This window comes from Oncorhynchus tshawytscha, linkage group LG22, assembly GCF_018296145.1.
Source record: "Oncorhynchus tshawytscha isolate Ot180627B linkage group LG22, Otsh_v2.0, whole genome shotgun sequence".
Classification (NCBI taxonomy): domain Eukaryota; kingdom Metazoa; phylum Chordata; class Actinopteri; order Salmoniformes; family Salmonidae; genus Oncorhynchus; species Oncorhynchus tshawytscha.
In genome coordinates, this window is record NC_056450.1 from 44,114,618 (window position 1) to 44,135,494 (window position 20,877).

The 20,877-nt window shown below is 46.7% G+C and overlaps 1 protein-coding gene across 2 annotated transcripts in view; it reads left to right on the forward strand.

Annotated features, from left to right (window-relative positions):
- LOC112239558 (putative uncharacterized protein DDB_G0290521) overlaps positions 1–20,877 on the forward strand; it is a 106,035-nt gene that overhangs the window by 72,073 nt on the left and 13,085 nt on the right. For both annotated transcript variants that reach the window (XM_042304328.1, XM_042304329.1), the window contains one exon: positions 19,111–19,335. In XM_042304328.1, the coding sequence (XP_042160262.1) occupies positions 19,111–19,335 (225 nt within the window). The remainder of the gene's footprint in view (positions 1–19,110; positions 19,336–20,877) is intronic.

Genomic DNA, 20,877 nt, shown 5'->3' on the forward strand with positions numbered 1-20,877 from the left:
GTGGAAGGGGATTCTCTGTGAAGGGGATTCTCTGGGAAGGGGATTCTCTGTGAAGGGGATTCTCTGTGAAGGGATTCTCTGTGGAAGGGATTCTCTGTGAAGGGGATTCTCTGTGAAGGGGATTCTCTGTGAAGGGGCTTCTCTGTGAAGGGGATTCTCTGTGAAGGGGATTCTCTGGGAAGGATATTCTCTGTGAAGGGGATTCTCTGTGAAGGGATTCTCTGTGAAGGGGATTCTCTGGGAAGGGGATTCTCTGGGAAGGGGATTCTCTGTGAAGGGGATTCTCTGTGGAAGGGGATTCTCTGTGGAAGGGGATTCTCTGGGAAGGGGATTCTCTGTGAAGGGGATTCTCTGAAGGGGATTCTTTGGGAAGGGGTTTCTCTGTGAAGGGAATCTCTGTGAAGGGGATTCTCTGTGAAGGGGTTCTCTGTGAAGGGATTCTCTGTGAAGGGGATTCTCGGGGAAGGGGTTTCTCTGTGAAGGGATTCTCGGGGAAGGGGTTTCTCTGTGAAGGGGATTCTCGGGGAAGGGGATTCTCTGTGAAGGGGATTCTCTGTGAAGGGGATTCTCTGTGAAGGGATTCTCTGTGAAGGGGATTCTCTGTGAAGGGGATTCTCTGTGAAGGGGATTCTCTGTGAAGGGGATTCTCTGGGAAGGATATTCTCTGTGAAGGGGATTCTCTGTGAAGGGGATTCTCTGTGAAGGGGATTCTCGGGGAAGGGGTTTCTCTGTGAAGGGGATTCTCTGTGAAGGGATTCTCGGGGAAGGGGTTTCTCTGTGAAGGGGATTCTCTGTGAAGGGGATTCTCTGTGAAGGGGTTTCTCTGTGAAGGGGATTCTCGGGGAAGGTGATTATCTGCTTTAGCTGAACAGAACTGAACAGAGATTTATAAGGTACAGCTGTCGTCTTTCCAAGTGTCCTGGTTTTTACATGTGTTTTGGAAACGTGTTGTTCCTGTCATAGCCTTGAGGACGCTGCTGTTCCCAGGGTTAATTAAGGTAATTGTTGCGTTTCCTCAGATCCAACAATACAGAACGTCTGTCTCAGGAGATGAACGTCTGTGTACAGTAGGAGGATCTCCCTCTTGGGAACGTCTGTGAGTCCGTTGGGAGTTCTAGCCAGCAGGTTCTCTGTCTGAAGGTACTTTTCTGTAAAATGCAGAAGACTGTGTATTCTCTGGGGTATTATCCAAAGACTTCAAACAGGCTCATCTGCAACCCTAGCATCCCTTCATATCCCTTCAGCCTTTCATATCTGGGTCATGTTCACTAAGCACCAAACGGGGGAAGAAAATGACTGAAACAGGGAAGGACTACCTGGACTTATTACATTTAATTTTTGTTCTCTGTTGTAAAACTTTTTACTACGGTGTGCTTTAATGAATACGACCCTGGAGTGTTTGACAACCCCTTTTGATAAACATGGTTTTCATTGGTCAATAAGAATCAAATCCAAATCAAATGTTTTTTGTCACATGAGCTGTACACAACAGCCAACCGTACCGTGAAATGCTATGCAAAGGTAATAAACAGCGAGTAGCAGCAGTGAAAATACAAAGTGTCAATGCAAATTGTGCAAATTGTAATTGTTCAGCAATGTAATAGTCTGGTGGCCATTTGATTAATTGTTCAGCAGTCTTATAGCTTGGGGGTAGAAGCTGTTAAGGAGCCTTTTGGACCTAGACTTGATGCTCCGGTACCGCTTGCCGTGCGGTAGCAGAGAGAACAGTCTATGACTTGGATGATCGGAATCTTTGACAATATTTTGGGCCTTCCTCTGACACCGCCTAATATAAAGGTCCTGGATGGCAGGAAGCTTGGCCCCAGTGATGTACTGGGCCTCTGTAGTGCCTTGCGGTCGGAGGCGGAGCAGTTGCCGTACCAGGCAGTGATGCAACCAGTCAGGATGCTCTCGATGGTGCAGCTGTATTACGTTTTGAGGGTCTGAGGACCCATGACAAATCTTTTCAGTCTCCTGAGGGGGAATAGGCTTTGTCCTGCCCTCTTCACGACTGTCTTTGATGGTGATGTGGAAACCAAGGAATTTGAAGCTCTCAACCTGCTCCACTACAGCCCTGTCGATGAGAATGGGGGCCTGCTCCGTCCTCCTTTTCCCTTGTAGTCCACAATCAACTCCTTTGTCTTGATCACATTGAGGGAGAGGTTGTTGTCCTGGCACCACACGGCAAGGTCTCTGACCTCCTCCCTATAGGCTGTCCCGTTGTTGTCAGTGATCAGGCCTACCACTGTTGTGTCATCTACAAACTTAATGATGGTGTTGGAGTCATGCCTGGCCGTGCAATCAGGAGTGAACAGGGAGTACAAGAGAGGACTGAGCACGTACCTCTGAGGGGCCCCTGTGTTGAATATCAGCGTGGTGGATGTGTTGTTACCTACCCTTACCACCTGGGGGCAGGCCGTCAGGAAGTCCAGGGTCCAGTTGCAGAGGAAGGTGTTTAGTCCCAGGTTTCTTAGCTTAGTGATGAACTTTGAGGGCACTATGTTGTTGAACCCTGAGCTGTAGTCAATGAATAGCATTCTCACATAAGTGTTCTTTATGTGTGAAAGGGCAGTGTGAAGTGCAATAGAGATTGCATCATCTGTGGATCTGTTAGGGTGGTATACAAATTGGAGTGGGTCTAGGTTTTCTCGGATAATGGAGTTGATGTGAGCCATGACCAGCCTTTCAAAGCGCTTGATGGCTACAGACGTGAGTGCTACGGGTCGGTAGTCATTTAGGCAGGTTACCTTTGTGTTCTTGGGCACAGGGACTATGGTAGTCTGCTTGAAACATGTTGGTATTACAGACTCAATCAGGGACAGGTTGAAAATGTCAGTGAAGTCACTTGCCAGTTGGTCAGCGCATGCTCGGAGTACACATCCTGGTAATTCGTCTGGGCCTGCGGCCTTGTGAATGTTGAATTGTCTAAAGGTCTTACTCAGATCGGCTACGGAGAGCGTGATCACACAGTCGTTCGGGACAGCTGATGCTCTCATGCATGCTACACTGTTGCTTGCCTCGAAGCATATAACTAATTTAGCTCATCTGGTCACTGAGTCAGTTTGCTTCCCTTTGTAGCCTGTAACAGTTTGCAAGCCCTGCCACCTCCGACGAGCGTTGGAGCCGGTGTAGTACGATTAAGTCGGTGTAGTACAGTGTAATACGATTGTGTCCTTTATTGACACTTTGCTGGTTTGATGGTCAGAGGGCGTAGCAGGATTTCTTATAAGCTTCCAGGTTAGAGTCCCGCTCCTTGAAAGCTCTGCCCTTTAGCTCAGTGCAGATGTTTCTTGTGGTTGGGGTATGTACGTACAGTCACTGTGGGGACGACGTCATCGATGCACTTATTGATGAAGAACATATTCCAGTCTGTAGCGTAGCATCTGTGTCATATGACCAGTTCTTTATAGACTGAGTCCCTGGTACTTCCTGCTTTAGTTTTTGCTTGTAAGCAGGAGTCATGCGGATAGAATTACAGTCAGATTTGCCAAATGGAGGGAGAGGGAGAGCTTTGTATGCCTCTCTGTGTGTGGAGTAAAGGAGGTCTAGCGTGTTTTTTTCCCTCTGGTTGCACATTTAACATTTTTTTTACATTTATTTCACCTTTATTTAACCAGGTAGGCTAGTTGAGAACAAGTTCTCATTTACAACTGTGACCTGGCCAAGATAAAGCGTAGCAATTCGACACATACAACAACACAGAGTTACACATGGAATAAACAAAACATACAGTCAATAATACAGTAGAGCAATAGAAAACAAAAAGTCTATATACAGTGAGTGCAAATGAGGTAACATGCTGGTAGAAATGAGGTAAAAACCAATTTAATTTCCCTGCATTAAAGTCCCCGGCCACTACGAGTGCCGCCTCTGGTTAAACGTTTTCCTGTTTGCTTATGGCCGTATACAGCTCACGGAGTGTGGTCTTAGTGCCAGCATCGGTCTGTGGTGGTATGTAGACAGCTACGAAGAATATAGATGAAAGCTCTCTTGGTAAATAGTGTGGTCTACAGCTTATCATGAGATATGGCAAATCAGTCTGGCTGCACAACCGATTGGCTAACTTATTGCAAATGGAGAAATCATGTGACTAACCTGAATAAAAAGAAGAATAAACTACCATATGAAACCAAGATAAATTAAATAAAGAATGATATTAAAAATATTAAATATTATTAAAAAGCTTTGGAGCACCTTAAATGAAATTCTGGAAGAAAAGGCAAACTCAGCTCCATTCATTGAACCAGATGGCTCACCAGATGGCTCACAAAACCAACTGATACTAATCAACTACTTTAATGATTTTTTTCCTTGGCAAGATTAACAAACTTCGGCATGACATGCCAGCACCAAACACTGACACTACACATCCAAGTATATCTGACCAAATTATGAAAGACAAGAATTGTAATTTTAAATTCTGTAAAGTTAGCGTGGAAGAGGTGAAAATATTATTGCTGTCAAAAATGACAAGCCACCGGGATGGATGGAAAATTACTGAGGATAATAGCGATTGAATTTAAGCCTACTAGAGAGTGTGTTCCCTCAGGCCTGGAGGGAAGCTAAAGTCATTCCTCTACCTAAGAATAGTAAAGCCCCCTTTACTGGCTCAAATAGCAGACCAATCAGCCTGTTACCAAACCTTAGTAAACTTTTGGAAAAAATGGTGTTTGACCAGATAAAAAGCTATGTTACAGGAAACAAATTGACAACAGACTTTCAGCACACTTATAGGGAAGGACATTCAACAAGCACAGCACTTACACAAATTACTGATGATTGACTGAGATAAATTGATGATTAAAAGATTGTGGGGGCTGTTTTGTTATACTTCAGTGCAGTCTTTGACTGTCTATCATAGTCTGCTGCTGGCAAAACTTATGTGTCATGGCTTTACACCCCCTGCTATATTGTGGATAAAGAGTGTTCTGTCTAAACAGAAAACAGAGGGTGTTCTTTAATGGAAGCCTCTCCAACATAATCCAGGTAGAGTCAGGAATTCCCCAAGGCAGCTGTCTAGGCCCATTACCTTTTTCAATCTTTACTAACAACATGCCACTAACTTTGACGAAAGCCAGAGTGTCTATATATGCGGATGACTCAACACTATACATGTCAGCTACTACAGCGACTGAAATGACTGCAACACTTAACAAAGAGTTGCAATTAGATTCAGAGTGGGTGGCAACGAATAAATTAGTCCTAAATATTTCTAAAACTAAAAGCATTGTATTTGGGACAAATCATTCACTAAACCCTAAACCTCAACTAAATCTTGTAATAAATCATGTGTAAATTGAGCAAGTTGAGGTGACTAAACTGCTTGGAGTTACCCTGCACTGTAAACTGTCAAGGTCAAAAACATATTGATGGGGAGAAGTCTGCCCATGATAAGGTGATGCTCTACCTTCTTGACAGCACTGTCAACAAGACAGGTCCTACAGGCCCTAGTTTTGTTGCACCTGGACTACTGTTCAGTCGTGTGGTCAGGTGTCACAAGTGGTTCAGAACAGGGCAGCACGGCTGGCCCTTGGATGTGCACAGAGCTAATATTAATAATATGCATGTCAATCTCTCCTGGCTCAAAGTGGAGGAGACATTGACTTCATCACTGTTGTATTTATGAGAGGTACTGACATATTGAATGCACCGAGCTGTCTGTTTTAACTACTGGCTCACAGCTCTGACCCCCATGCATACTCCACAAGACATGCCACGATGTCTCTTTACTGTCCCCAAGTCCAGAACAGACTATGGGAGGCACACAGTACTACATAGAGCCATGACTACATGGAACTCTATTCCACAGTACTACATAGAGCCAGGACTACATGGAACTCTATTCCACAGTACTACATAGAGCCAGGACTACATGGAACTCTATTCCACAGTACTACATAGAGCCAGGACTACATGGAACTCTATTCCACAGTACTACATAGAGCCAGGACTACATGGAACTCTATTCCACAGTACTACATAGAGCCAGGACTACATGGAACTCTATTCCACAGTACTACATAGAGCCAGGACTACATGGAACTCTATTCCACAGTACTACATAGAGCCAGGACTACATGGAACTCTATTCCACAGTACTATGTAGAGCCAGGACTACATGGAACTCTATTCCACAGTACCATGTAGAGCCATGACTACATGGAACTCTATTCCACAGTACTACATAGAGCCAGGACTACATGGAACTCTATTCCACAGTACTACATAGAGCCAGGACTACATGGAACTCTATTCCACAGTACTACATAGAGCCATGACTACATGGAACTCTATTCCACAGTACTACATAGAGCCATGACTACATGGAACTCTATTCCACAGTACTACATGGAGCCAGGACTACATGGAACTCTATTCCATAGTACTACATAGAGCCATGACTACATGGAACTCTATTCCACAGTACTACATAGAGCCATGACTACATGGAACTCTATTCCACAGTACTACATAGAGCCATGACTACATGGAACTCTATTCCACAGTACTACATGGAGCCAGGACTACATGGAACTCTATTCCATAGTACTACATAGAGTCATGACTACATGGAACTCTATTCCACATCAAGTAACTGATGCAGCAGTATAATTAAATAGAAAAAAAAACAGATAAAGAAACACCTTATGGAACAGTGGGGATTGTGAAGCAACACAAACATTGGCACAGACACATGCATACACACACGCGATAGCATACGCACTATACACACACGTACACATGGATTTAGTACTGTAGATATGTGGTAGTGGGTGAGTAGGGGCCTGAGGACACACAGTCTGTGAATGTATTGTAATGTTTTTTTTAACTGGATAAACTGCCTTAATTTTGCTGAACCCCAAGGAAGAGTAGCTGCTGCCTTGGCAGGAACTAATGGGGATCCATAATAAACCCCAGGAAGAGTAGCTGATGCCTTGGCAGGAACTAGTGGGGATCCATAATAAACCCCAGGAAGAGTAGCTGATGCCTTGGCAGGAACTAGTGGGGATCCATAATAAACCCCAGGAAGAGTAGCTGCTGCCTTGGCAGGAACTAATGGGGATCCTTAATAAACCCCAGAAAGAGTAGCTGCTGCCTTGGCAGGAACTAATGGGGATCCATAATAAACCCCAGGAAGAGTAGCTGCTGCCTTGGCAGGAACTAATGGGGATCCATAATAAACCCCAGGAAGAGTAGCTGCTGCCTTGGCAGGAACTAATGGGGATCCATAATAAACCCCAGGAAGAGTAGCTGATGCCTTGGCAGGAACTAGTGGGGATCCATAATAAACCCCAGGAAGAGTAGCTGCTGCCTTGGCAGGAACTAATGGGGATCCTTAATAAACCCCAGAAAGAGTAGCTGCTGCCTTGGCAGGAACTAATGGGGATCCATAATAAACCCCAGGAAGAGTAGCTGCTGCCTTGGCAGGAACTAATGGGGATCCATAATAAACCCCAGGAAGAGTAGCTGCTGCCTTGGCAGGAACTAATGGGGATCCATAATAAACCCCAGGAAGAGTAGCTGCTGCCTTGACAGGAACTGATGGGGATCCATAATAAACCCCAGGAAGAGTAGCTGCTGCCTTGACAGGAACTAATGGGGATCCATAATAAACCCCAGGAAGAGTAGCTGCTGCCTTGACAGGAACTGATGGGGATCCATAATAAACCCCAGGAAGAGTAGCTGCTGCCTTGACAGGAACTGATGGGGATCCATAATAAACCCCAGGAAGAGTAGCTGCTGCCTTGACAGGAACTAATGGGATCCATAATAAACCCCAGAAGAGTAGCTGCTGCCTTGACAGGAACTAATGGAGATCCGTAATAAACCCCAGGAAGAGTAGCTGCTGCCTTGGCAGGAACTAATGGGGATCCATAATAAACCCCAGGAAGAGTAGCTGCTGCCTTGACAGGAACTAATGTGGATCAATAATAAATACAAATACTCTACCTCAAGACCTTCCTATTAGATTTCATGCACCAGCTGTTGTTTACAAATATACACAGACCACCACCCCTTGTCTCACCAGAGGCTGCTGTTCTATCCTGCCGATACAGAGTATAGACCACCACCCCTTGTCTCACCAGAGGAGGCTGTTCTATCCTGCCGATACAGAGTATAGACCACCACCCCTTGTATTACCAGAGGAGGCTGTTCTATCCTGCCGATACAGAGTATAGACCACCACCCCTTGTCTTACCAGAGGAGGCTGTTCTATCCTGCCGATACAGAGTATAGACCACCACCCCTTGTCTTACCAGAGGAGGCTGTTCCATCCTGCCGTTACAGAGTATAGACCACCACCCCTTGTCTTACCAGAGGAGGCTGTTCCATCCTGCCGTTACAGAGTATAACCACCACCCCTTGTCTCACCAGAGGAGGCTGTTCTATCCTGCCGATACAGAGTATAACCCACCACCCCTTGTCTCACCAGAGGAGGCTGTTCTATCCTGCCGTTACAGAGTATAGACCACCACCCCTTGTCTCACCAGAGGAGGCTGTTCTATCCTGCCGATACAGAGTATAACCCACCACCCCTTGTCTCACCAGAGGAGGCTGTTCTATCCTGCCGATACAGAGTATAGACCACCACCCCTTGTCTTACCAGAGGAGGCTGTTCCATCCTGCCGTTACAGAGTATAGACCACCACCCCTTGTCTCACCAGAGGAGGCTGTTCCATCCTGCCGTTACAGAGTATAGACCACCAGCTGTATGTTATTCATGTCGTTGTTTAGCCACGACTCAGTGAAACATAAGACAGTACAGTGTTTAATATCCCGTTGGTAGGATACACGTGATCGTAGTTCATCTATTTTGTTATCCAATGATTATAGGTTTCTCAATTTCTTTCTTAGGTTGTTGCATTCTTCATCAAACCATTTGTGATCATTGTTCATTTTCTTCAGTTTTCTGTTTGACATGTTTAGATCTGATAGGGAAGGTGAGAGGTCAAATACACTGTTACGTTTTTCTACTGCCAAGTTTACACCTTCACTATTGCAGTGGAACATTTTGTCCAGGAAGTTGTCTAAAAGGGATTGAATTTGTTGTTGCCTAATTGTTTTTTGGTAGATTTCCACACTACATTCCTTCCATCTATAGCATTTCTTAATATTCCTCAGTTCCTTTGGCTTTGATGTTCAAGTTTGCTGTGATCTGATAAGGATGTCAGTGGGCTGACTGTGAACGCTCTGAGAGACTCTGGGTTGAGGTCAGTGGGCTGACTGTGAACGCTCTGAGAGACTCTGGGTTGAGGTCAGTGGGCTGACTGTGAACGCTCTGAGAGACTCTGGGTTGAGTGGGTCAGTGGACTGAGGTCAGTGGGCTGAACGCTCTGAGAGACTCTGGTCAGTGGGCTGAGGTCAGTGGAGGTCAGTGGACTGTGAACGCTCTGAGAGACTCTGGGTTGAGGTCACTGACGACGCTCTAAGACTCTGGGTTGAGTCGATAAAGTACAGTACTACTGCCAAGAGATAAGCTATATGTGTACCTACCATAGAAGTCACCTTGAAGCCTACCATTGACTATGTACATACCCAGCGTGCGACAGAGCTGCAGGAGTTGTGACCTGTTTTTGTTGGTTACATTGTCATAGTTGTGCCTTGGGGGAGAGGGGAGAGAATGCTGTCATATGGGGGAGAGAATGCTGTCACCTCCAGGTAGGTGTTTGTGCCCTGTCTGCGGAGGGTGTCAGATTCTGGTCCAGTTCTGGCATTTAGGTCGCAACGGACTAGTAAATGTCCCTGAGCCTGGAAATGGTTGATCTCCCCCTCTGGGATGGAGAAGCTGTCATCGTTAAAGTATGGGGGTTCTAGTGGGGGGATATATGTAGCACACAGGAGGACATTGTTCTCTGGTGAGATCCTTTCCTTTTGAATTTCTAGTCCAGGGGTAAAATGTTCCTGTTTTGACTAACAGGAGGACATTGTTCTCTGGTGAGATCCTTTCCTTTAGAATTTCTATCCAGATGTAAAATGTTCCTGTTTTGACTAATTTAAGAGTGGGTTAGGTCTGCTCTATACCAAATTAGCATACCTCTCCTAGTTTCTTCCCTGTGTGGTGGATGGGACTACCAGCTCTCTGTAACCTAGAGGACTACCAGCTCTCTGTAACCTAGAGGACTACCAGCTCTCTGTAACCTAGAGGACTACCAGCTCTCTGTAACCTAGAGGACTACCAGCTCTCTGTAACCTAGAGGACTACCAGCTCTCTGTAACCTAGAGGACTACCAGCTCTCTGTAACCTAGAGGACTACCAGCTCTCTGTAACATAGAGGGCTGTAACCAGTGGGTAACCAGTGGGTCCATCTCTCTATACCACCCACCTGGTAGTGTGGTGGATGGGACTACCAGCTCTCTGTAACCTAGAGGACTACCAGCTCTCTGTAACCTAGTGTGGTGGATGGGACTACCAGCTCTCTGTAACCTAGAGGACAACCAGTGGGTCCGTCTCCTCTATACCACCCACCTGGTAGTGTGGTGGATGGGACTACCAGCTCTCTGTAACCTAGAGGTAACCAGTGGGTCCATCTCCTCTATACCACCCACCTGGTAGTGTGGTGGATGGGACTACCAGCTCTCTGTAACCTAGAGGACAACCAGTGGGTCCATCTCCTCTATACCACCCACCTGGTAGTGTGGTGGATGGGACTACCAGCTCTCTGTAACCTAGAGGGCAACCAGTGGGTCCATCTCCTCTATACCACCCACCTGGTAGTGTGGTGGATGGGAATACCAGCTCTCTGTAACCTAGAGGACATCCTGTGGGTCCGTCTCCTCTATACCACCCACCTGGTAGTGTGGAGGATGGGACTACCAGCTCTCTGTAACCTAGAGGACAACCAGTGGGTCCGTCTCCTCTATACCACCCACCTGGTAGTGTGGTGGATGGGACTACCAGCTCTCTGTAACCTAGATGGCAACCAGTTGTTCCATCTCCTCTATACCACCCACCTGGTAGTGTGGTGGATGGGACTACAAGCTCTCTGCAACCTAGAGGACATCCAGTGGGTCTGTCTCCTCTATACCACCCACCTGGTAGTGTGGTGGATGGGACTACCAGCTCTCTGTAACCTAGAGGACATCCACTGGGTCCGTCTCCTCTTTACCATATTTCTTGTAGGATGACAATGTCTGTATTTCCAATTTCTTTAATGAAGTCTGGGTTCCTGCACTTTAGGCCAAAGGCAGATGACCTCAGGCCTTGTATGTCCCAGGATGAGATAGTAAAAGCTTTGTGTTGTTTAGGTCAGGACCATCACAGTAGGTGTGAGCAGAGCATGTTGAGCAGGATGGAGCTTGTGCAGGTGTAATAGTTGGGGTTGGGCCTGTTGCTCTGCTCATGGCCTGGGGGGGGGGCTGTGAAACTCTCCTGCCATTGTTGGGTTCAAGAGTTTTCACACATCTGACTCCAGACCTCAGAGCTAATTGAAGGTGCCCCCAGGTCTGTTCTGTCCCAGCAGCTTGGTAGCTTTATTAGCCTTATTTACTTGGCTTTTTACAACAACTTTACCTACAGATTAGTGTCTTTTACCTTTTGGCTTCAGAAGTAGGTTCAGACTGAACATTACTCACCCAGTGCTCTGTTGGATAGTATTTACAGGTTCTGCTGTGTTCAGACTGAACATTACTCACCCAGTGCTCTGTTGGATGGTATTTACAGGTTCTGCTGTGTTCAGACTGAACAGGTTCTGCTGTGTTCAGACTGAACATTACTCACCCAGTGCTCTGTTGGATGTATTTACAGGTTCTGCTGTGGTGAACATTTTGCTCAGGTTCAGGTTGCTGTGTTCAGACTGAACATTACTCACCCAGTGCTCTGTTGGATGGTATTTACAGGTTCCGCTGTGTTCAGACTGAACATTACTCACCCAGTGCTCTGTTGGATGGTATTTACAGGTTCCGCTGTGTTCAGACTGAACATTACTCACCCAGTGCTCTGTTGGATGGTATTTACAGGTTCCGCTGTGTTCAGACTGAACATTACTCACCCAGTGCTCTGTTGGATGGTATTTACAGGTTCTGCTGTGTTCAGACTGAACATTACTCACCCAGTGCTCTGTTGGATGGTATTTACAGGTTCTGCTGTGTTCAGACTGAACATTACTCACCCAGTGCTCTGTTGGATGGTATTTACAGGTTCTGCTGTGTTCAGACTGAACATTACTCACCCAGTGCTCTGTTGGATGGTATTTACAGGTTCCGCTGTGTTTCTTCTGCAGGTTTCGGTTTGTTAGCAGTTTTTATTGATAGTCCTTGGTAGTAATAGTCCATTCAGGTAATTTTGTCCAAAATCAAGATTTTAGGTATTGTGGCAGACAGCAGGTAGAGGTGAGGGGAGTGGTTATTGAGGGAGATAACTTACAGCCCGCTGGCTCCACCCCCGAGTATTTTTGGGCTGAGGGAAGTGATGGGGCAAATCATACACACAGACCAGTCCTACTGTGTTCCCCGGCAGGCAGATAGGGGATAACATTTCCCTGATTCGCGATTTTTTGGGGGGGACGTCTCTAGGGTGTTTGGGTTGGATGCTGGTCTAATTTCAATTGATCAGGAAAAGGCATTTGACCGTGTTGAACATCAATACCTATGGGGTCACTTTGGAGGCTTTTGGTTTCAGCTCTGGTTTTATTGCCATGATCAGGGTGATATATGGTGACATTGAAAGTGTATTGAATGTTAACGGTGGCTCGAGTGCTCTTTTTAAAGGGTGTAGAGGTGCTAGGCAGGGGTGTTCGTTGTCGGGAATGTCGTATGCCATCGATATAGAGACGCTACTAAATAGCATTAGAAGTCGAATTGAAGAAGTGTGCCTTTCAGAGGATATTCTTCTCAGCATATGCTGATGATGTAATTATTTTGGTGAAAAATCAAGCGGAGGTGGATAGTTTGAGTCTCATAGTTGATTGGTTTTATGGGAATATCCTCTACAATGGTAAACTGGGAAAAAGAGTTGTGCTTTACAGATTGGGAAATGTCCTTGGACCCTGTGCTATCTAACCTCCAAACGAGCTTCAGTGCCATACAACACTCCTTCCGTGGCCTCCAACTGCTCTTAAACGCTAGTAAAACCAAATGCATGCTTTTCAACCGTTCGCTGCCTGCACCCGCACGCCCGACTAGCATCACCACCCTGGATGGTTCCGACCTAGAATATGTGGACATCTATAAGTACCTAGGTGTCTGGCTAGACTGTAAACTCTCCTTCCAGACTCATATCAAACATCTCCAATCTAAAATCAAATCTAGAGTCGGCTTTCTATTCCGCAACAAAGCCTCCTTCACTCACGCCGCCAAACTTACCCTAGTAAAACTGACTATTCTGCCGATCCTCGACTTTGGCGATGTCATCTACAAAATAGCTTCCAACACTCTACTCAGCAAACTGGATGCAGTTTATCACAGTGCCATCCGTTTTGTTACTAAAGCACCTTATACCACCCACCACTGCGACCTGTATGCTCTAGTCGGCTGGCCCTCGCTACATAATCGTCGCCAGACCCACTGGCTCCAGGTCATCTACAAGTCCATGCTAGGTAAAGCTCCGCCTTATCTCAGTTCACTGGTCATGATGGCAACACCCACCCATAGCACGTGCTCCAGCCGGTGTATCTCACTGATCATCCCTAAAGCCAACACCTCATTTGGCCGCCTTTCATTCCAGTTCTCTGCTGCCTGTGACTGGAACGAATTGCAAAAATTGCTGAAGTTGGAGACTTTTATCTCCCTCACCAACTTCAAACATCTGCTATCTGAGCAGCTAACCGATCGCTGCAGCTGTACATAGTCCATCTGTAAATAGCCCACCCAATTTTACCTACCTCTTCCCCATACTGTTTATATTTATTTACTTTTCTGCTCTTTTGCACACCAATATCTCTACCTGCACATGACCATCTGATCATTTATCACTCCAGTGTTAATCTGCAAAATTGTAATTATTCGCCTACCTCCTCATGCCTTTTGCACACAATGTATATAGACTCTCTTTTTTTTCTACTGTGTTATTGACTTGTTAATTGTTTACTCCATGTGTAACTCTGTGTTGTCTGTTCACACTGCTATGCTTTATCTTGGCCAGGTCGCAGTTGCAAATGAGAACTTGTTCTCAACCTAGTCTACCTGGTTAAATAAAGGTGAAAAAAATGGTCTGGAGGGATCATGGCTTTGCCAGGGGGGTTGGAATGGTGTAAGGGAGGGTTCAAGTATCTTGGATTGTATCTAGGGGATGAGGGACAATGGAAAAAAAGTTGGAATAGGGTGGTTGAAATGTTGGAAGGGAGGATGAGGAGATGGCGTTGGTTGGAAGGGAGGATGAGGAGATGGCGTTGGTTGGAAGGGAGGATGAGGAGATGGTTGCGTTGGTTGGAAGGGAGGATGAGGAGATGGCGTTGGTTGGAAGGGAGGATGAGGAGATGGCGTTGGTTGGAAGGGAGGATGAGGAGATGGCGTTGGTTGGAAGGGAGGATGAGGAGATGGCATTGGTTGGAAGGGAGGATGAGGAGATGGCGTTGGTTGGAAGGGAGGATGAGGAGATGGCGTTGGTTGGAAGGGAGGATGAGGAGATGGCGTTGGTTGGAAGGGAGGATGAGGAGATGGCGTTGGTTGGAAGGGAGGATGAGGAGATGGTGTTGGTTGGAAGGGAGGATAAGGAGATGAGGAGAACTGCTGGAAAGTTGCAGGAAGGCTCTGTCAGCAGAAGAGTGGATTATGCTCAAGAGTTACTACAAAAAGACAAGATGAAAATGCCTAATTTCCAAGACTAAGGGTTAGACCCAACATCCCAGAGTCAGACAGAAAGGCTTTATTAGTGGATTGGAGAGGGTTGGAAGAGGTGGGTTTGGATGAGGTGAATGTGAAGCTGGGCGTCACATGGGGAAATAGGTTGAAGCTTGGGTTTTGGAGTATTTGAAGCCGTTACTTAAAACTAGGAATTGTAGGTCAAGATACCTCTTACACAAGAGACCTGGCCTGGCTAAGAAGGTATCTTCAGTATTAAACATAGACAATTGGTATTTCAGGAGTCTGATGTTTGGTCATGGGAGGAGCGCTAGCTGCTAGCCCCACAGTTGTTTCTAATGCAATCTGGACTAGATTTAGCGGAGAGCTTTTTCTGTAGTCTATCCAGGGGTTGCTGTTTAAAAAAAACTCACAAATTTCTAAACATTGTCCGCTCAAAGTTTGACTTTCATTGCTTTTATCCCAGTCTTAAATTGTTCAGGTAATATACAGAAACGGCAATAGAGGTCACTATTTCACCTTCAAACTGTAGTTTCTAGAAGAGAGAGACACAATAATGTCTGATGGACCAGCTCAAATGTAAAAATGTATGCAGTTATAACTGTAAGTCACTTTGGATAAATGCCATTTATTATTATTATTATTGTGATAATATAATAATAATAATACATATATAATATCAATGTAAATGCGCTGCAATACCTCCTCCTTCTCTCCACTTCAACATGATCCCTGTTTAGCTGTTCTGCTTGACTTAACCATGAAGATAAGAGATATCCTATTTAAGGTTATCGTTGAGACATTCATTTGAAGCCCAGCTAGTGTTGTGATCGGTAAATGTGCCCTGAGCCTCTTTCTCTATACTCCCCAGTCTATTTACACCCCCAGCTAATCTGCATGTCTCTGCCTTCGTCCCAAGCCTTACATAAGGCCTTTAACATTTGAAAAAGCACATCATGGCTTTGTGCTTTATACACAGGCACACACACACACACACACACACACACACACACACACACACGCACGCACACACACACACATTGGCACGCACGCACACACACACACATTGGCACGCACGCACACACACACACATTGGCACGCACACACACACACACTGGCACACACACACACACACTGCCACGCACGCACGCGCACACACAAACACAACACAGGCACGCACTCACTAACAAACACACACACATAACACACATACACACACGCACACACACACACATACACACACACATACACACACAAACACAAACACACACGCAAACAAACACACAGGCACGCACTCACTAACAAACATACACACATACACACACACACATACACACACACATACACACACACATACACACACACATACACGAACACGGATAAACGCTCCAGGATGACTGAAAAGACTGTGCTAGTTTGAGGATGATTATTCACATCTAGCTAGCGGTTACGTGAGATGTGTTAGAGATAGCGGTTACGTGAGATGTGTTAGAGATGTGTTAGAGATAGCGGTTACGTGAGAGTTAGAGATAGTGGTTACGTGAGATGTGTTAGAGATGTGTTACGTGAGATGTGTTAGAGATGTGTTTACGTGAGATGTGTTAGAGATAGCGGTTACGTGAGATGTGTTAGAGATGTGTTAGAGATAGCGGTTACGTGAGATGTGTTAGAGATAGTGGTTACGTGAGATGTGTTAGAGATGTGTTAGAGATAGCGGTTATGTGAGATGTGTTAGAGATAGTGGTTACGTGAGATGTGTTAGAGATGTGTTAGAGATAGCGGTTATGTGAGATGTGTTAGAGATAGCAGTTACGTGAGATGTGTTAGAGATAGCGGTTACGTAAGATGTGTTAGAGATAGCGGTTACGTGAGATGCGTTAGAGATAGCGGTTACGTGAGATGCGTTAGAGATGTGTTCGAGATAGCGGTTACGTGAGATGCGTTAGAGATAGTGGTTACGTGAGATGTGTTAGAGATAGCGGTTACGTGAGATGCGTTAGAGATAGCGGTTACGTAAGATGTGTTAGAGATGTGTTAGAGCTAGCGGTTACGTAAGATGTGTTAGAGATGTGTTAGAGATAGCGGTTACGTGAGATGTGTTAGAGATAGCGGTTACGTGAGATGTGTTAGAGATAGCGGTTACGTAAGATGTGTTAGAGATAGCGGTTACGTGAGATGCGTTAGAGATAGCGGTTACGTGAGATTTGTTAGAGATAGCGGTTACGAGAGATGTGTTAGAGATGTGTTAGAGCTAGCGGTTACGTGAGATGTGTTAGAGATAGCGGTTACGTGAGATGCTTTAGAGATAGCGGTTACGTGAGATGTGCTAGAGATTTGTTAGAGATAGCGGTTACGTGAGATGTGTTAGAGCTAGCGGTTACGTGAGATAGCGGTTACGTGAGATGTGTTGCGGTTACGTAGAGCTAGCGGTTACGTGAGATGTGTTAGAGATAGCGGTTACGTGAGATGTGTGAGATGCGTTAGAGATAGCGGTTACGTTAGAGATGCGTTAGAGCTAGCGGTTACGTGAGATGTGTTAGAGATAGCGGTTACGGAGATGTGTTAGAGATAGCGGAGATGTGTTAGAGAGATGAGCGTTAGAGATAGCGGTTACGTGAGATTTGTTAGAGCTAGCGGTTACGTAGAGATGCGTGAGATGTGTTAGAGATAGCGGTTACGTGAGATGTGTTAGAGATAGCGGTTACGTGAGATGTGTTAGAGCTAGCGGTTACGTGAGATGCGTTAGAGATGCGTTAGAGCTAGCGGTTACGTGAGATGTGTTAGAGATAGCGGTTACGTGAGATGCGTTAGAGATAGCGGTTACGTGAGATGCGTTAGAGCTAGCGGTTACGTGAGATGTGTTGAGATGCGTGAGATAGAGATAGCGGTTACGTGAGATGTGTTAGAGATAGCAGTTACGTGAGATGTGTTAGAGATAGCGGTTACGTGAGATGCGTTAGAGATAGCGGTTACGTGAGATGCGTTAGAGATAGCGGTTACGTGAGATGTGTTAGAGATAGCGGTTACGTGAGATGTGTTAGAGATAGCGGTTACGTGAGATGTGTTAGAGATGCGTTACGTGAGAGCTACGTGAGATGCGTTAGAGATAGCGGTTACGTGAGATGCGTTAGAGATAGCGGTTACATGAGATGCGTTAGAGATAGCGGTTACGTGAGATGCGTTAGAGATAGCGGTTACGTGAGATGTGTTAGAGATAGCGGTTACGTGAGATGCGTTGTTAGAGATAGCGGTTACGTAAGATGTGTTAGAGATGCGTTAGAGCTAGCGGTTACGTGAGATGTGTTAGAGATAGCGGTTACATGAGATGCGTTAGAGATAGCGATTACGTTAGAGATAGCGGTTACGTGAGATGTGTTAGAGATAGTGAGATGGTTACGTGAGATGTGAGATAGTTAGAGATAGCGGTTACGTAGAGATAGCGGTTACGTGAGAGAGATAGCGGTTACGTGAGATGCGTTAGAGATAGCGGTTACGTGAGATGCGGTTAGAGATGTGTTAGAGATAGCGGTTACGTGAGATGCGTTAGAGATAGCGGTTACGTGAGATGCGTTAGAGATAGCGGTTACGTGAGATGTGTTAGAGATAGCGGTTACGTGAGATGCGTTAGAGATGTGTTAGAGATAGCGGTTACGTGAGATGCGTTAGAGATAGCGGTTACGTGAGATGCGTTAGAGATAGCGGTTGCGTGAGATATAGCCTAAACTGAGTTCACATTTCTACAGCAGGAGGTATATATATTTCTACAGCAGGAGGTATATATATTTCTACAGCAGGAGGTATATATATTTCTACAGCAGGAGGTATATATATCACCATAATTTGCAAATTAATTAATAAAAAATCCTACAATGTGATTTTCTGGATTTTTTTTCTCATTTTGTCTGTCATAGTTGAAGTGTACCTATGATGAAAATTACAGGCCTCTCATCTTTTTAAGTAGGAGAACTTGCAAAATTGGTGGCTGACTAAATACTTTTTTGCCCCACTGTGTGTGTGTGTGTGAGAGATAGATAGTGTATATATATATATATATATATATATATATATATATATATATATACATACATACATATACATACATATACACCTGGTTGGAATTACTTCCTGTCCTGGTTTAGGACTGGGTACTGTGGGCCTTCCTGTCCTGGTTTATGACTGGGTACTGTGGGCCTTCCTGTCCTGGTTTATGACTGGGTACTGTGGGCCTTTGCGTCTGTCATCTGCTCTTTTCTGTTGCTTTCTTGACTTGATTTTTTCTCTCTCCCTCCCTCTCTCTCTTTCCGCCCCCCCTCCCTCTCTCTCTCTCTCGCCCTCTCTCTCTCTGTCTGTTTCTCTGTCTGTCTCTGTCAGGTCACCACCTTATTCCGCTTGTTGTGCTACCTCTTCTCGTTCCAATCCACCTACCACCACCACCGTCACTACTCCTGTTCCTAGTTCTACCTCCTCCCTTCACAGCAGTCTGACAGCTAACAGTCAGTCCAGCTCCACCCTCCACCAGTACTGTTGTCCTGCCCGGCTGCTCCTGCCCAAGCCGCATTGCTCCCTCTCCTCGCCCAGGCACTCCGACCAGGCAAGGTAAGGGCCTGAGTATACCCATGATAAAGTAGGTCCACACTCCTCCACCCCTCTCCTCTACTCTCCTCCAATCCTCCACTGTACTCCTCCACTCCTCTCCTCCATTCCTCCACTCCACTCCTCTACTCCACTCCTATCCTATCCTCCACTCTTCTCCTCCTTTCCTCCACTCCACTCCCCTCCTCTACTCACCTCCACTCTTCTCCTCCTCCTCTCCACTCTTCTCCTCCTCCTCTCCACTCCCCTCCTCCACTCCTCTCCTCCTCTCCCTCCTCCACTCCTCCACTCCTCTCCTCCACTCCTCTCCTCCCTCCACTCCTCCCCTCCACTCCTCTCCTCCACTTCACTCCTCCACTCCTCTCCTCCACTCCTATCCTCCACTCCTCTACTCCACTCCTATCCTATCCTCCACTCTTCTCCTCCTTTCCTCCACTCTTCTCCTCCTCTCCTCCACTCCCCTCCTCCACTCCACTCCACTCCTCCACTCCACTCCACTCCTCCACTCCACTCCTGCACTCCTCCACTCCACTCCACTCCTTTCTTCCACTCCTTCTCCTCATCCACTCTCCTCCACTCCTCCTCTCCTCCATTCCTCTCCTCCACTCCACTCCCCTCCTCCACTCTCCTCCATTCCAGTCCTCCTCCCTCCACTCCCCTCCTCCACTCCCTCCCCTCCTCCTTCACTTCACTTCACTCCACTCCTCCATTCCATTCCACTCCTCCACTCCACTCTACTCCTGCACTCCTTACACCCTCCTCCTCCACTCCCCTCCTCCATTCCCCTCTTCCTTTCCTCCACTCCTCTCCTCCACTCCTCCACTCCCCACCTCTCCTCCACTCTACTCCTCCACTCCTCTCCTCCATTCCCCTCCTCCACTCCCCTCCTCCACTCCACTCCTGCACTCTTCTCCTCCACTCCCCTCCTCCATTCCTCTCCTCCATTCCTCTCCTCCCCTCCTCCACTCCACTCCTCTATTCCACTCCTCCACTCCACTCTACTCCTGCACTCCTCCACTCCCCTCCTCCACTCCACTCCTCCACTCTTCTCCTCCACTCCCCTCCTCCACTCCCCTCCTCCACTCCCCTCCTCCATTCCTCTCCCCTCCCCCTCCTCCATTCCATTCTCCTCCCTCCCCTCCTCCACTCCCCTCCTCCACTCCCCTCCTCCATTCCTCTCCCTCCCCTCCCCCTCCTCCACTCCCATCCTCCATTCCTCTCCTCCATCCTCCATTCCTCTCCTCCACTCCTCCCTCTTCCATTCCTCCACTCCCCTCCTCCATTCCTCTCTTCTCCTCCACTCCCCTCCTCCATTCCTCTCCTCCACTCCCCTCCTCCACTCCCATCCTCCATTCCTCTCCTCCACTCCCCTCCTCCATTCCTCCACTCCACTCCTCCACTCTTCTCCTCCACTCCCCTCCTCCATTCCTCTCCTCCACTCCTCTCCTCCATTCCACTCCTCCATTCCCTCCTCCACTCCCCTCCTCCACTCCCCTCCTCCCTCCCCTCCCCTCCTCCACTCCCCTCCTCCACTCCCCTCCTCCA